This window comes from Mytilus edulis, chromosome 9, assembly GCF_963676685.1.
Source record: "Mytilus edulis chromosome 9, xbMytEdul2.2, whole genome shotgun sequence".
Classification (NCBI taxonomy): Eukaryota; Metazoa; Mollusca; class Bivalvia; order Mytilida; family Mytilidae; genus Mytilus; species Mytilus edulis.
In genome coordinates this window covers 82,474,927-82,491,515 of record NC_092352.1, presented here as the reverse complement: position 1 = coordinate 82,491,515, position 16,589 = coordinate 82,474,927, and the positions used below count along the sequence as shown (strand labels likewise).

Genomic DNA, 16,589 nt, shown 5'->3' with positions numbered 1-16,589 from the left:
TGTCTTCATAATATGAATATCAGGCACAATCCGTCCCGTTAGGGGTTTAGTATCATCCCTTCATAACATATATGAGAAGAACATAACCCGTGTCATGCCAACAACTGGTTTTTAAGTAATTGTGTTTAGTTCCGATACAAAGACCCTATAAATGAATCAATATCAAAGCCAAAATATAAATCTTTAATGACCTGACAACATTACATTTGTCTCACCTTTTGTTTCGATGGGTCTTACCTAATTTAAGTCATAAAGTGCTACTCATAACAATACAAAAACAGGTTTGCAATAAGTGGTGCACAGTTTAAATTTAGTAGTAAATGTGTTTACTAGTTTGTGATATCGAAAACCCTGGTGTAATAAATTTTCAGTAATACATATATTTCTTTCGTTAAAATCTAAAAAAATGTTACATACACGAGCAAATCGTACAAGTTGAGATATATAAACACCGTAAGATGGTGACAAGGGAACGTCACTATATTTAGTTTCATATGTTTAGCATTTTAAGAGAAGTGCGTAGCAATTTCCCTCTGCAACTCGTTTGGTTTTAAATCATTGATTATACATAAATATAAACATGCCAGGAGGGAAGTTGTATAAAATACATCAATTTGATATAGAATCATATTCAAAACAGTGTAGCTGTGGCCATTGATTGACGACCTTAAATTATCCCCTTGACTGGGACAGATTAGGTGAACGTGTGTCTGTAACAACAACTGATCACTACTTATTTATTATAGAATTTAAACTGTAGGTTTACCAAAGGTTCTTAACGCATTTAATATTAAAATAATTTAAAAAATTAATCAGGAATAACTTTATGTTTTAATTTATATTATTGATATAAATCAAACACGTGTTATTCCCGATTAGTTTTTTGTAATTTCTTTATTTAGGTGTTGTGAACCTTTTGTGACCGCACAGTTTAAGTGTCTTTAACAAATACATAGTGAGCAGCGGTCGTTACAGACAAACGTTCACATAATCTGCCCCAGTCAATGGGATAATTTAAGGTCGTCAATCAATGGCCACAGCTACACTGTTTTGAATATGATTCTATCTATGTGAAAAACATATTCTATTTGTTACTCAGAAATCAAGAAGGCTAAACAATAAATGTATTGGCTTAAAAAAATTAACCACATGGTCAAGTGTATATAGATAAACACAATGATTTACATTTTAAAAAAGAACAAGTATAGTTGTACATAAGTTGTAAAAAAATATCAGCAGTACCTTTGCATGCTCTTGTTTCTTCATCAGACTCATCATTGCAGTTTGTAAATCCATCGCAGACTCTGTCTTTGTTTATACACTGATAATTGTCTGCACACTTTGTCTCGCCAAATTCACACTCTCTAGCTGTAATTGGTGAATACATTTATCATAAAGAACGACTTTTCAAAATAGCATGTTATTCAACAAAGCTTCAGTCGAGGATTATGCCAGGCAATGGGCTAAAGGCGAGAAGGAAGACGTAGACAACAATGGATCAAGGTGGTTAGGTCGTTGATGCAAATTAGAATTAAAAAACTAAATAAGTCTATCAATGCCCATGCTTCATCAATCTTAAGAACCTAATGTGGCAAAAAACCTATCCTACCTCAATAAAACATATGTTGTTGTACCCGCAGATAAAGCCCCTAACAACATTGTTTTTGTGTGTGAAACTCATTAAATTAACTGCCTGATCAACGAATTATGTATTGGCCATTCACATGGAAACTCTACATATATCCTCACGACACTTACCAAGGAGGAAATGCTGGATAATAATAGGTCTGTTCTGTATTCCTTTAGACTTATAACCAAAGAGGAAGAACTGAATCTTCCATCACTGTATTAGATTCGTAAACTACATAAGTGTCCTTACAAACAACGGTATATTGCTGGGTCTTTCAAGTGCTCCACGAAATCTCTTTCTAAATTATTTATATCTATTTTATCAGCAATAAAAAACGGGGTTCAAAGTTATTGTGAAACTGCCTATTCTAGAGGTTGCGTGAATCAGATATGGATACTTAAAAATTCCAATGATCTTTTAGAATACATGCAATCTAACTATCTTTTAAATTGTAATAGTATAATAATATTTGACCTTACAACACTTTACACAAGTATTCAACATTCCAAACTAAAAGACAAATTAAAAGAGTTGGTATTGCTTTGTTTCCCGACGTAAATGCAAGTATCTTAAAAAAATATCTGAAACTGACATTATCAAGATGCTTGATTTATTGATTGACAACATATTTGTTACATTCGAAAGACGTGTTTTTTCAACAGACTGTCGGCATTCCAATGGGAACCAATTGTGCCACTCTTCTTGACGACATCTTTCTTTATTATCATAGGACTGACTTCATACAGAAACTTATTAGGAAGAAAGATAAGAAGTAGCAATATCTTTTAACTCCACTTTCCGCTATATAGATGATGTTCTCTCAATAAATTATTCACAATTGGGGGACAATGTTGAACGCATCTACCCCTGCGAACTAGCGATAAAGGATACAAAAGATACATTTAAGTCGGCCTCATATCTTGACTTACATCTAGACATTGACAATGAGGGCTGGTCGGAAACAAAACTTGACGACAAAAGAGATGATTTCAGCTTTCCCATTGTGAACTTTCCATTTCTTAGTAGCGACATTCCAGCAGCACCTGCATACGGGGTATATATCTCCCAATTGATACAATATTCCCGTACTTGCATTTCCTATCATGATTTTCTTGATAGAGGGCTGCTGCTCACAAGGAAGCTGTTAAACCAAGAGTTTCAAATGATGAAGTTGAAATCATCCCTTCGTAAATTTTACAGACGCCATCATGGGTTAGTTGACCGTTATGGAATAACCGTTTCACAAATAATATAAGATATGTTCCGTACGTCGTAACTATTATCCCATTCCCTTTCATAAATATGACCTACCGAATTAGACTATTCAATCGCTTGAGGAATTGTAATTAATTACGTTCAATTATACAATTGCAATCCTGTTATCTATGGTGAGTTTATTTACAATTACATATTTCTGTTACACTATGTCAGATTACAATAAAATAAATTCTTCATAAGGCAAATTTTTTTTATATTGAGTTGTTTTCTGGCAAATTTATAACAACAGTCACTTGTCATTACATGGCCGAAGTAATGACCATCACCATACTGTATGATAACGAAAAGATTGAAATGAAATATGAACATGCTAAAAGGGAAGGAACCTTTTATAACAAGTCACCATACTTATATACTTTCAACTTCTAAATTTTGACAAATGAAAGTAAAACCTGACGCATAATGTCTCACCTTTACACATATGCTTATCCTCATCAGACTCGTCATTACAATGTGTGTATATGTCACATAGTTCTGATTTATAAATACATTGTATGCCATCCTCACATTTCACTTTGTCGTTGTCACATTCCATTGCTGAAAAAGATATTGTGTTCATATTAAAGCATACGGGATAGTTTTTTTTCTCTGTACGAATGTTAACAAACTAATCAAATTTATTACATGAACTATCTAGTTTGAACAAGCTTAAATTAATTACATATGTCGTTTTAATTAGTTTTAAAAAACTGACAAATTATCTATTGACATATTTGAATCCCCTTGATCATCATTATGATTTTGAAAGTGTTATAAGCAATTTTTTTGTATTTCTTACTTTTATATATTAAATGTGAATGTCCGTGTTGAAGGCCTTACATTGATCTATAATGGTTTACTTTTATCCAAAAAAAATGTGGATGGAGAGTTGTCTCAACGGCACTCACACCACATCTTCCTATATCTATGATATTTTGAAAAATATGAAGATGAACTAAATCAAACAAAGTAAAGAAACATTTTGCAGAAAATTTGTGCTGATTATGGCATTGTTTTTTAAGGGTGCATTTGCCTCACTTACTTTGATTGCAATTTAAATGATGTATATTTACCTTCTATAACTGTATATGTTACGTTTATCTTCTTTTATAAGAACACAGTATTGTGTAATGGTATTTAGAGTATTTTTTTATCAATGAATAAAATTGAGAATGAAAATGGGGAACGTGTCAAAGAGACAACAACCCGCCCAAATAAAAAACAACAGCAGAGGGTCACCAACAGGTCTTCAATGTAGCGAGAAATTCCCGCACCCGGAGGCGTCCTTCAGCTGGCCCCTAAACAAATATATACTAGTCCAGTGATAATGAACGCCATACTAATTTCCAAATTGTACACAAGAAACTAAAATTAAAATAATACAAGACTAACAAAGGCCAGAGGCTCCTGACTTGGGACAGGCGCAAAAATGCGGCGGGGTTAAACATGTTTGTGAGATCTCAACCCTCCCCTATACCTCTAACCAATGTAGTAAAGTAAACGCATAACAATACGCACATTAAAATTCAGTTCAAGAGAAATCCGAGTCTGATGTCAGAAGATGTAACCAAAGAAAATAAACAAAATGACAATAATACATAAATAACAACAGACTACTAGCAGTTAACTGACATGCCAGCTCCAGACTTCAACTAAACTGACTGAAAGATTATGATTTCATCATATGAACATCAGGCACAATCCTTCCGGTTAGGGGTTTAGTATCATACCATCATAACATATATGAGAAGAACATAACCCGTGTCATGCCAACAACTGTTTTTAGAATAAATGTGTTTAGTTCCGATGCAAAGACCTTATCAGTGACTCAATATTAACACCATTGAAGAATGTACTTAGGTGATCTAAGGTTTAATTGAATTAATCAAGAAATCAAAATTAATACTTTAAGCTGGAAGAGTATTAGATAAGGATCAAAATAAGCTAAAAATATTGATAGGTCATGGAGCTCCTTTTCGAGACATTTGATCTATAAAATATGGCGGAAAAAGGCCGACTCGGACTTTTATCCATTATTTGCATTGTTATTATTTGGGTCTCACATCAAAAGAAAGAAAATCAAGAATCTGCTTAAATTTGTCAGGTGACATTTTCTGAGCTATAAAGTCTTATGTTAAAAGATAAATAGGTGTTATGGGGCAAAATATTTTACCTTGTATCGTATTGTAAAACACGAAGGAGTCTGAACATTGGCACTTATTGCAAAACCTCACCTAAGTATATCCTTAAGAACAGACAAAAGACTGGCAAGAGAGGCCAAACAATGTTATTGTCAAAGATGAAAACACGACAAACAAAATTGAGATTAGAAATTGGGAATATGTCAAAGAAACAACAATCCGACTTAGAGCAGACAAGAGCCGAAAGCCACCAATAAGTTGTCAATGCAGCAAGAACTCCCACACCCGGTGGAGTACTCCAACTGGCCTCTAAACAACTAGTATCAATCTGTACAAAATCAATGTTGACGTTATACGTTATTACGGTTATAATATTTAGTATTAAAAAATTAAAATTGTTCTTGCGAAGTGTGCGCCATTCTACATATACATGATATACAAATGCTGTATCAACGTTTCATGTGTTAAACATCACTTTTCTTTAGGCAAAACAATAAGAATGTTGAGAAAACAAAAGTCAATTGCTTCAGGACATACCTTTACAAAAGTCTGGGTCTTCATCTGATCCATCTGTACAATCTTCACGTCCATCACATACTCTGTATTTACCGATACATTGTAATCCGTCAGCACATTTTTGGCGGTATTCACTGCAGTTATAATCTAGATATGTATAAACATGTGTGAAATGTGAAATACTATCAGATGATAACCACAGGCGCGATAACAATGTGTTACTTCAACCATATAAGTTTCTATTTTGCGACACTAAACAGTTGTTATTTTAATGGGATTTATTCATCAATACATTTTCTTAGTACATGAATTGTTAAATAGAAATAGTTCCCACATCGGACACAATATTGTATTCAGTATCAATATCAATGGACATTACTAAATATAAAAACGTGGATATATCACAATATCATAGTGAATATATAACCAAGTCAAATGTGTTTTTTTTCAAGTTACCGGGTTTTTGGTAACACTTTTGTTATTTTGATTTATAACAATTTGAAAGAACTATTGTATATGAAATATAATACTTTAATTCATTTGATCGATATTCTGAGTATATAAAATTAGCAACATATCTCATTGTCGACAAAAGAAACTAGTACAGTGTACTTTTTCGAAACAAAAGGTTCAGCAGTTCAGTATTTGAATACCTCGACAAAATCCTGGATCTTCGTCTGACCTATCGTTACAATCTGCATGTCCATTACAAAAACTAGTTTGTTCTTCTTCGACACATTGTAGGCCATCAGCACATTTCTTTTTCCCTTCTGGGCAAACATATGCTAGACACACAAAATTAAAATCCTGAATTGTTCATATCAGACATGACCTTTCATTACATAAACAGTAATCATATTCTTCAATTGTACAGTACTTCAAAGTACTATTCTATTAGACATGTTACACAAATACAAAACACAAAATAGATTACATGTGTGTATACATTGAATATAAGTTTTAGACTACATTGATATTTTGGAGACAGGTTTATTAAAAATATTCAGCATGGAACAGTATTCAATAACATTTTATCATATGATATATAGAAAATAAATATACATATATTTTATTATATTCCTACAAAAACTTTAATTCGATATTTTTTAGGAAAGGGTTTAGCTGCAAAGTGATACAGGTTCCGGGCAATGGAAATATGGAGTTCATACCTGAGATCATTCTTCTGCAAAATTGTATAGATGACAAATTTTTCACCTCTAGGGGCATGCGAGCCCTTAAAATACCTTGCAAATAATTTTAATGTCATATGAAACTTTGAATAAATAATTATGCCGAACAAGCTATCAGGTATTTCAAAATTTTCAGAGTCATGAGAAGCTTATGGACTGTAAAACTTTGTGCTGGAAACTTATGGATACACCAGAGAGATAAGTCAACCGGACTGTAGAGATTTGTGCTGGACTAGTGGAAGGAAAAGTTATTTTTTTAGGAACTTTGATAAAAAAATAAAACAAATAACACGCTGGCATACTTTGTAAAATTAATGCAGAATCGCATGCATTTAGATAACTCTCAGCCGTCCTCTCTTATTTTCTAGCCCACCTACTATGTCATATACGATGTTATTATCTGATGTTCTAGATTAATCAAATGTAAATGATCCAAGACGCACAGGATTTAGATTTACGTGCTTAAATTTATAATAAATGTTTTTACACCGTCCCAACATTTAAATTCTAATTGATCAGCCTCAACGTTGAGTGTATGAATTTTCGTAACATATCTATTTACATTGTGTCTTCTGTATACACAATGACACATTTTGGTTTTTCTTCATCTTTTCTTTTGCATCATAAAATTGATAATGTTCTGAATCATTTATAATCATTCCGTTAACTTTTGCATAATGACATATATATACAACTTTAATATTTTTATCATAATCATAGATAAGATATTTTAAATGAATACGGATTTTCATGTGATTGTCATATAAGTGAGAGGTTTAGATAGATATAAAAAACTAGTTATTATCCTCCATAAAAATGAAAATGCCTATAACGGGTAAAGATATACGAAAGTTATTATCAAATCGTTTGATGTACTTTGCCTTTTGATTTTGCCGTTTGATTTGGGAATTGTTTGAAGTCATTGAATACCAATATACATGTAGCTGTCATTTATATCATACTATCGTAACACATTTAATGATTTATGATACCGTTTCATCAAATATAATACAAAGTACAAAAAAATTGTTATTTTTTTGGTTGATGCAAACAAAATATTATACTGACCGTCATGAGATATCCAAACAAGAAAAGTTTAATGACAGTTCAGTACTTAGAATAATAAGAGGCACAAGGATTTCATGCCTATACAATTATATAACCACATCAGTAAAGCTGGCGTTTGTATTTTGCAATCGATTATGATTAAGAGAGAGCCATATCTCTGGCACGTTAAAAACACCCTTGTAGAGTTCGAAAAAGAGTAGGCTAATGCCGCTACAAGGCAGCACTCGCACCCGCAAAGTGGAAAGGGATTAATATAAGTTGCAAAACTTGTTTCCCAATCCACTATAAATAAATATGTTTAAACTAAACTAATCGATTGTGGGTAAGAAAATTAAAAAGATTGTTACACTACTATTTGAATTTGAACACATAACTAACACAAACCAATTCCTTCGCATGAGTGTAGCTTTTATAATATGCAGAATAATTAGGTGCTGTTGATAACAAATGAAAGCTGAATGACTGGTGATATTGAATAACTTTTTTTGACTTATAATTTTGAATGAAAAAACTCTGCATTGAATTCGAAAAGAGGTTACATTCTGCCTGTTTGTCTGTATCAGTTTTGGTACATCCGAAGTTCCGATTACCAGTACTTTCTTATACGCCATTAAAATATATGTTGCGTTTTGTAAGAACAATGCTCAATAAAGTGTTGTTTTGTACATGCAATGGTTGTAATTCTGTTTGAACATTAAACAAAAGAGCTGTGTCTTCTTGAAATAAAATAATTTAACATGAACAGAAATGGGGCCTTACATTAATGGTGTACTTTCATATGTTTTATCTAAGAATTTAAGTAAAAATCAACACATGCAAAACTCCTCCCAAAGGTAAATATATGGTTTGTTATTTAAATTTTGGCATAATTAGCAGGAAAAAAAATTGATAATCACGTCTTTGAAGTATGCGATAAAGTTGATTCCGGTTTTAGAAAGGAATGATATTTTTCACTTATCATTTTCCCTAGATTGCATTGACACCTCAAACGCACTCTACGTTCAAGTCATTTTCTACACGCAAACAAAACATTTAATAATGGGTACTTTAGTATATGAAAAAGGTAGTGGGATTTACCGTTGCACATTCCTTCGTCTTCATCAGAACCGTCAAAACAGTGTGTCAATCCATCGCAAAGAAAATAATTATAGACACATTGAAGACCATTCGCACACTTGACCTGGTTGTTTTCACAAGGAACAGCTGCAAAGAATAATATAGAAAAAATATGCGGCCATTTCATTATTAACAAACTGCTATCGCAACTCTGGCAGGTAATGTTGACATCAGGCTAAGACCTAAGTCGATTTTACATAGCCTGACTTTAACATGTTATGTTCCAAAAAAGAAGTCAAATTCAGAAAGGGACTCTCTTGCCTATAATAGAAAAATCCTGCTTTGTATTTCAAAACAATAGTTTTGCTTTGTTGGCTGTTTGTATTTTATATTTACCACTGTTTTGATAACAATAAGAAAATTGTTAATGAGACCAATCCACGCCAGAGATTAAATGATGTAGATATCAAAAGCTTTAGTTCACCATATGAACTTCATCGATGAAAAAAAGATGTGAAACAAAGAAACCACAACGCCTTTTTGTTGATTGTTTTGTTACAGATGAGTATATTGCCATTAATACATTTGTAAAAGGTCAAATCGTTTTAGCTTGACTTAAGAAATCGGCAAGAATGGACGTCTTTAGATAATCTTAATCAAATATCTTTTGAAATTCTATTGTTAAGATATTGTCAAATTTATCTAATCTACATGAACTTTTGTACAAGTTTATACCTTTACACATATCTTCATCCTCGTCAGAGTTATCACGGCATGTAGGGTATTGATCGCACAGGGCTGATTTATATATACACTGTATGTTATCCTTACATTTTACCTTATTTTCTGGACACTTATAATCTATAATTCAAAGAGATTAAACATAAATAAGTTCTTCAACATAATGATTTGCTAGTAAAAGTTTCGACACAACACTATTGTTATACACAAAAATTTTCTCGTGGTTTGTATTTATTAAAAAAATAACAAATTGTTTTGTCTTCCAGTATAACATGTGTAATATAAGATCTACCATATTGTTTGCTTGGTTACTAGAATTTTTAATATAATTTACTCAAAATGTTCTGAATACTAAAACATGGGTGATGCTATTTGTTATATAAGTTGACATTGGGATAGTTCGTTTTTACAACAAGTTTCCTGATGAATGCTCAAAGAAATATTGCGTACGATAGCATATGGCTTACATTTGCTTCTTTAAAGCCCCTTATTCAAGTTTTTTAGACCTAACAATGTTTTTTTATATCGATAAATCTTTATACATTTTTGGTGTTTTAACCCAACTTTTTAGCATCGCATTAAGACTATTACGTGGCGGTCAGTTTTTATTGATGGAGGAGGCCAGGGTGCCCGGAGAAAACCACCGACCTTCGATAAGAAAACTGACAATCTTTGTCAATTAAGATTGGAGTCGAGTGCACCCACACGAGTAGTGTTCGAAATACAACCTAAGTGTTGACTGACTAGTAATTACAGTTGTAACTACTAAAACTACTTGGTCACTGCGGCCCCTAGCGTCAATCGAATTAACAGCAGAAATGAACAATGGGCATCTATTTGTTTTGATTTCTTATATAAACATAATAAATTACTGTATACTCTTATATTTTAGTGAATAATATGCCGAGTGGGCGTATCTTAGTGTGGTGCTTAGTTCAAATTTTGAAACGTAAATTTATTGTATTCTTACCATTACAGACTTCTGGTGATTCATCAGATTTATCTTTACAATCCGTCCAACCAGAACACAGACCGTTCTTATATATGCACTGGATACCATCCTGGCATTTGATCTTATGTTCACCACAGTCGAAATCTTAATAATAATCTAATAATTAGTTCTATGTCAATATTTCTCAACTGATAATCACATGAATACAAAATAATTGTTAACTGTGATCTGAGGGAAACTATAATTATTATAACTAGCTTTTAGACTCCGAAGTTGTATCCGTGATTTAAACACATATCTAAACATATAAACATGATTAGCATGACACGCTTTACAAAGTTACTCAGTAGGAATAAGTGACTGTTTACAAAATACAATAATATAACAGAAGGAATGTTGTGTATCAGTTTATCAACCGAGAAGTGCTAAGCGCACACCACTTACTTATATAAAACCAAATGAAAGCACGACGACCTTGAGACCTGAAAACAATATCTCCATCAATGTATGATATGAATAAACGACATTGAGAGGCGGAACATTCTAAATACGACATTAAAAAAGTTTATAATGAAATGGCAAAACAAAAACACAAAAAAAAACGACAAACAGACTTAACACAAGGTATCAAACGATAGCAAGCTTGTTGGTGTCTTTGTATATGCGACTTTTTGTATTTCTTTGGTTCTTATAACGTTACTCTGTACTTTAAAAGATCCTGTCGGTATGTTATTTTTTTTATAATATGTCATTATGTTATATTTCTTTTATAAATTAGAAAATACGGTGAACCTAAACTTCAAAATTATTTAATCGTGTAGTTGAATGAACCATTAATGGATTCTTATAAATTCTATAGAATTTTTGTACAATTCTAAATCTAGGTCTATTTCTGAAATTAATTCTTACATACTTTTGATGTTTTATCCCTGTATGCTAACATTACCAATGTGAAATTTTAAAATTGTTTGCATTAACTTAAGGCGACAAAAATACGTATACATTTTCTGACGTCAGACACGCGAAGCAATGAATGTGTTTTGATTTTGATAGATGACTTTGTGTTCTGTTAAATTGTAACACAATGATGAATGCGGTACCCATATTTTGATTATTTTATTAATTCTGCTTGTTTAGGTCAGCATCGTTGTACATATAACGGAATTTGATGAGACTGTTGTACAAAGTGAGAGGTTTAGCGCTATAAAACCAGGTTTAATCCTACATTTGAAAATGCATGTACCAAGTCAGGAATATGACAGTTGTTGTCCATTCGTTGTTGATGAGTTTATTCATTTGATTTTGCCATGTCATTAGGGACTTTCCGATTTGATTGTCCTCTGAGTTCAGTATTTTTTTGTGATGTTACCTTTCAGAACTAGTAAATTTATAAAAAATGACCATTTTATTTATATTCATACACCGATGTCCTGAGTTCTGGGCTAGTGATACCATAAAGGACGAAACGTCCAACAGCAATATGATCGTCACAGTGATGTAGATAGTGTTGCCAAAGGGATCAGGTGTATTATTTGATACGCAAGACGTGCGTTTCATACACGTACAATTCGTACCTCAAAACCCGGAGATAATCTTAGTTGTTCCGGACATGAACGCAGAATCTGCTTCGTATATGGTATAGGTCGAGCTGCTCTTTCAAATAAACAAACCCAGCTAAAAGTCCTATTCGAAAAGTCACATTGAATGTAATGGAACTATTATTTTCCCCTCACTCAATAATTTTGACGACAATAACGTTGTAGTTTTAGAAGCGTATTGGTAAGTTTTATTATAATTTTATTATACATGTATAAGGAATTTAAATATAAGCTGCTAGTCAAAATACTATTTTAAGAGTTTTTCATGTTGTCAAGTGACTAACATTTTTTAATATTCGTATGCACATCTTAAAATAGACTTTTCCCAATATATTTGCATGTTTGTTTATGCATGAACATGATGAAGTACAAACTTGACTGTTGGCAATACCTTAAAATCGATAGGCTACGGTTATGATATTGTTCGATTAGATTGATCGACATTCATGAATTGTTATAATGTGTATTTACAATTCGAATCAGAGTTATTAAGGCTGGGCGAAGAATATTTAACCTCATACTCCCTACAACACAAGCATAATAAAGACGTTATCTAGAAACATAGGGACAAAGATAATAAGATAGCAAAGCTTAAAAATCCAAGAAGCAGATTGATAGTATATTTATTATATACTTAGTAGTAAATACAGATAAATTTTATGTGTAATACAATCAATGGCTAGCGTGCTGTATCAGCCACCCGTGATGATATCGATATCAGCACGGTTGCAAAAGCTTTATCACACCTGTAATCTGTATACGTCACGTCATCGATTGCAGTCATTGTTGCAAAGCTTTATTAAATCCCTAATCTGTATGACGTCATGTTACATAAAAAACATCTACTTGAGGTAAATGTATATAATGAAGTCTATATGATATGGCTTTTTCAATATCACACACTGTATCAACACTCAACCAATATAATCCCTCGAGCAGAGCTCTTTGGATTATATTGGTGTCTCGGGTTGATACGGATGCGGTATTGAAAAGCCATATGATATTCTCTATTTATCTCTTGAAATACACAAAATAACCTAAAATAAAGATTATGCGAAAAAATATAAAAGCCTATTGACAATGATTATCGAATAAAAATATACACACCTGAACAGGTCTCTTTACTTTCGTCGGAATCATCATTACACTGTATATATCCATCACAGAGGTTATACGTGTTCATACATTGTAAACCATCTGCACATTTTACATGACCTTGTGGGCACTGAAAATCTGTAAACGAGTATTTGATTTATATCATTAAGATAAAAGACAACACAACATTATGCAATGCCAACATTACACAATATCACAAAAGACAAATGACATATTTGTTTAACAATCACAGGTCACCAAACTCTTCCGCAACTAATAAGATTCAAACTACTAGACTAGAAATGCCTCCGATATGACAAGAAAAAAACTGCAACAATTACGAATAAAGCAATGAACAAACGACACAAAATATGATATAAAAAAACAAACAACAGCCACGGAATTACACGCTTATTTTTTTTTTGCTTTGTTTTTTTGTTGTATATACTTGTTGTCTGTTTATTTTTCTTGTTGAGCCATGGCGTTGTCAGTTTATTTTTTTTTTATTTTTACAAGAAAATGTTTGAATGATTATTTCGTACCGTTCGCCGGTCTTTATGTACACATCTGCGAGGTACTGACAGTTAGTATAAAACCTAAAGAAACTAAAAACAAAACAAATGTTTATCATATTATTGTTTTGTTTTATCCCAATATAAAAGGACTCTCTGGCTGACTTAGATATACACGTTTGTGTTAAACATGTTAAATGTTAATACCACTCAAATTTTGATACGATGTAATTGTCTATTATTGTGTTTGAAATCAACCACGCTGAATTTGGTTTACTACTATAAACGAAATACCACCACGTCGTGTATCGTACAGATAATAAAATAATAAAACTGACCATATCTAAAATATCTGAACAATGTAACATTACTGTTTTTTTTCAATAGCAAATGTGAAAAAAAAATCGTCAACAAAACTAAATGTAAGTTATGTATTCTCTTTTTTAACAAATAATACATATCTCCTTGCAAAACTGAATTCCGTCAATGAAGCCATTTTGGGACAGAACACAGTGCACTGACGTTGAAAGGTCTTGCTGATTAATATTAAACATGTTAAATAAAAAGTCATAATGCACAAATGTGTCAGATATCCATGAAGCAGAACCCAAATTTAACATATATATCTTTCAAATAAGTGTACAGCACCAACATTTTAAAGAGGCGATATCAGAAAGATAGATGCATACAATGTAGATATAAATAATAATAAAAAAATGAAACGAATCAAAGAATAAATTAAAGGTATGACAAATATTCCATGAAATCCACAGAACAACCTAAATGTTAAAGAACGCTATAAATAGTACCAAAATTGAAATATACAGACCTTCACACGTATCTTTACTTTCATCGGATCCATCATTACACTGCGTATATCCATCACAAAGGTCCTTCGTTCTAATACACTGTAAACCATCAGCACATTTGACATGATCTGGTAGGCACTGAAAATCTAAAGGAACACATTTGATTTGTTTTTTAAAAAGGCAAATATGGTTTATTATCGATAGGACAAGTATCAACCAAAGACTATATGACATATCAGTTAACAACTAAAATATATCAATATATATGCAGTTACTAAATTAAATTATATAAGTGTCTAAGCATGTAACTTTAACACACTAATGAGTGTTATAAAATTAGTTGTTATATTTTATATATTAATCACGCAATATTTCGCTAAACAAATTAGCTTCATCGGGCGTGTGCATCTATCTAGGTGAAATCGGATGCATGACAAAAAATATCTTTGTAGCTTGACGTTTTTGTGTAAAAGTTTAATATATTGATTGATGGAGTATATACAACATATTTTTGCCGTTTACTGTACATAACAATTTTTAAATCTAAACAAATAGTTGTTTTAGTTAAATAGAATGAAATTCATAATTTATTCCTTTGGTTTTGGGTAGACCTGTTTTTCATCCCTCTCATTAAGTCCATCAGGTTCAAGAGTACGTAGCTGATGCGTCAAGAACCTTTCTCTCTGTTTTCTCCTTTCGGAGTCCCAATTTTGATTTACCTCAATTATTTGAAAGGTGATATTATCAAAAGTATGTCCTGTTCTTAAGAGGTGTCTCGTAATTGGACAGTTTTTTCCTTTTGTATAGAACGACCGGTGATTGTTAGTATTTATATTCTTACTTGTGGAACTTGCAAGCTGCAGTATGTTGGTGAAACAGAAACTACATTCAACATCAGACTTAACAATCACCGGTCGTTCTATACAAACGGAAGAAAGGTTCTGGATGCATCAGCTACGTACTCTGGAACCTGATGGACTTAATGAGAGGGATGAAAAACAGTTCTACCCAAAACCAGAGGAATAAATCAGGAATTTCATTCTATTTAACTAAACCAACTATTTGTTTAGATTTAAAAATTGTTATGTACAGTAAACGGCAAAAATATGTTGTATATACCCCATCAATCAATATATTAAACTTTTACACAAAAACGTCAAGCTACAAAGATATTTTTAAACTCTTGAATATTTGAAACCAAAAAATCTAAAACCGGGCAGATTTTATCTTTTACCTAAAATTCATAAGGCCAATAACCCAGGAAGACCTATAGTTTCAGCGAACGGTCATCCAACGGAATTTGTTGACTTCCATCTTCGTCAACATGTTGAAGACTTACCATCTCACATCAAAGATACAACCGATTATCTAAGAAAAATGCAGGCCTTAAATCCACTCCCCTCCGACACGACTCTTGTTTCCATGGATGTCACCTCCCTCTACACTAATATTCCACATGCAGATGGCATCGATGCATGTAAAGAAGTTTGGAATTCCATTCCAGTGAAATATCCACCTACCGAATGCCTGGTCAAAATGCTCACGCTGGTACTTAAGAAAAACAACTTCACTTTTGATGGAGATCATTATTTGCAAGTAAATGGAACTGCCATGGGCACCAAAATGGCTCCGTCATATGCCAACATATTTATGGGCAAATTAGAGAAACAACTCCTTGAAACTTCCATCGAAAAACCGCTTTCCTGGTTTAGATTTATAGATGATGTGGATATGAAATGGAATAAAAGCGACGAGGATTTAGATACTTTTATCACTCATGCCAACAACATACATCCTGGTATCAAATTTACTCATGAGAAGTCTAAATCCAAAATCGCCTTCCTCGATACTTCAAGTTCGCTCACAGAGGGCATCATATCTACAGATTTATATTCTAAACCCACTGACACTCAACAATATTTGTCCCCTAAAAGTTGCCATCCTGCTCATCTTACCAAGAGCATTCCATACAGTCAGGCACTTAGAGTCAAGCGAATATGTTCCAACACAGAAACAACTAAAAG

The 16,589-nt window shown here is 32.5% G+C and overlaps 1 protein-coding gene across 1 annotated transcript in view; it reads right to left on the bottom strand.

Annotated features, from left to right (window-relative positions):
- Positions 1-16,589, bottom strand: part of LOC139489185 (low-density lipoprotein receptor-related protein 2-like) — a 44,945-nt gene that overhangs the window by 14,988 nt on the left and 13,368 nt on the right. The window contains exons 6-14 of the mRNA XM_071275368.1: positions 14,586-14,711; positions 13,257-13,382; positions 10,570-10,695; positions 9,594-9,719; positions 8,880-9,005; positions 6,198-6,329; positions 5,566-5,691; positions 3,320-3,445; positions 1,243-1,368 (exon numbers count right to left, since the gene is read on the bottom strand). Of these exons, the coding sequence (XP_071131469.1) occupies positions 1,243-1,368; positions 3,320-3,445; positions 5,566-5,691; positions 6,198-6,329; positions 8,880-9,005; positions 9,594-9,719; positions 10,570-10,695; positions 13,257-13,382; positions 14,586-14,711 (1,140 nt within the window). The remainder of the gene's footprint in view (positions 1-1,242; positions 1,369-3,319; positions 3,446-5,565; positions 5,692-6,197; positions 6,330-8,879; positions 9,006-9,593; positions 9,720-10,569; positions 10,696-13,256; positions 13,383-14,585; positions 14,712-16,589) is intronic.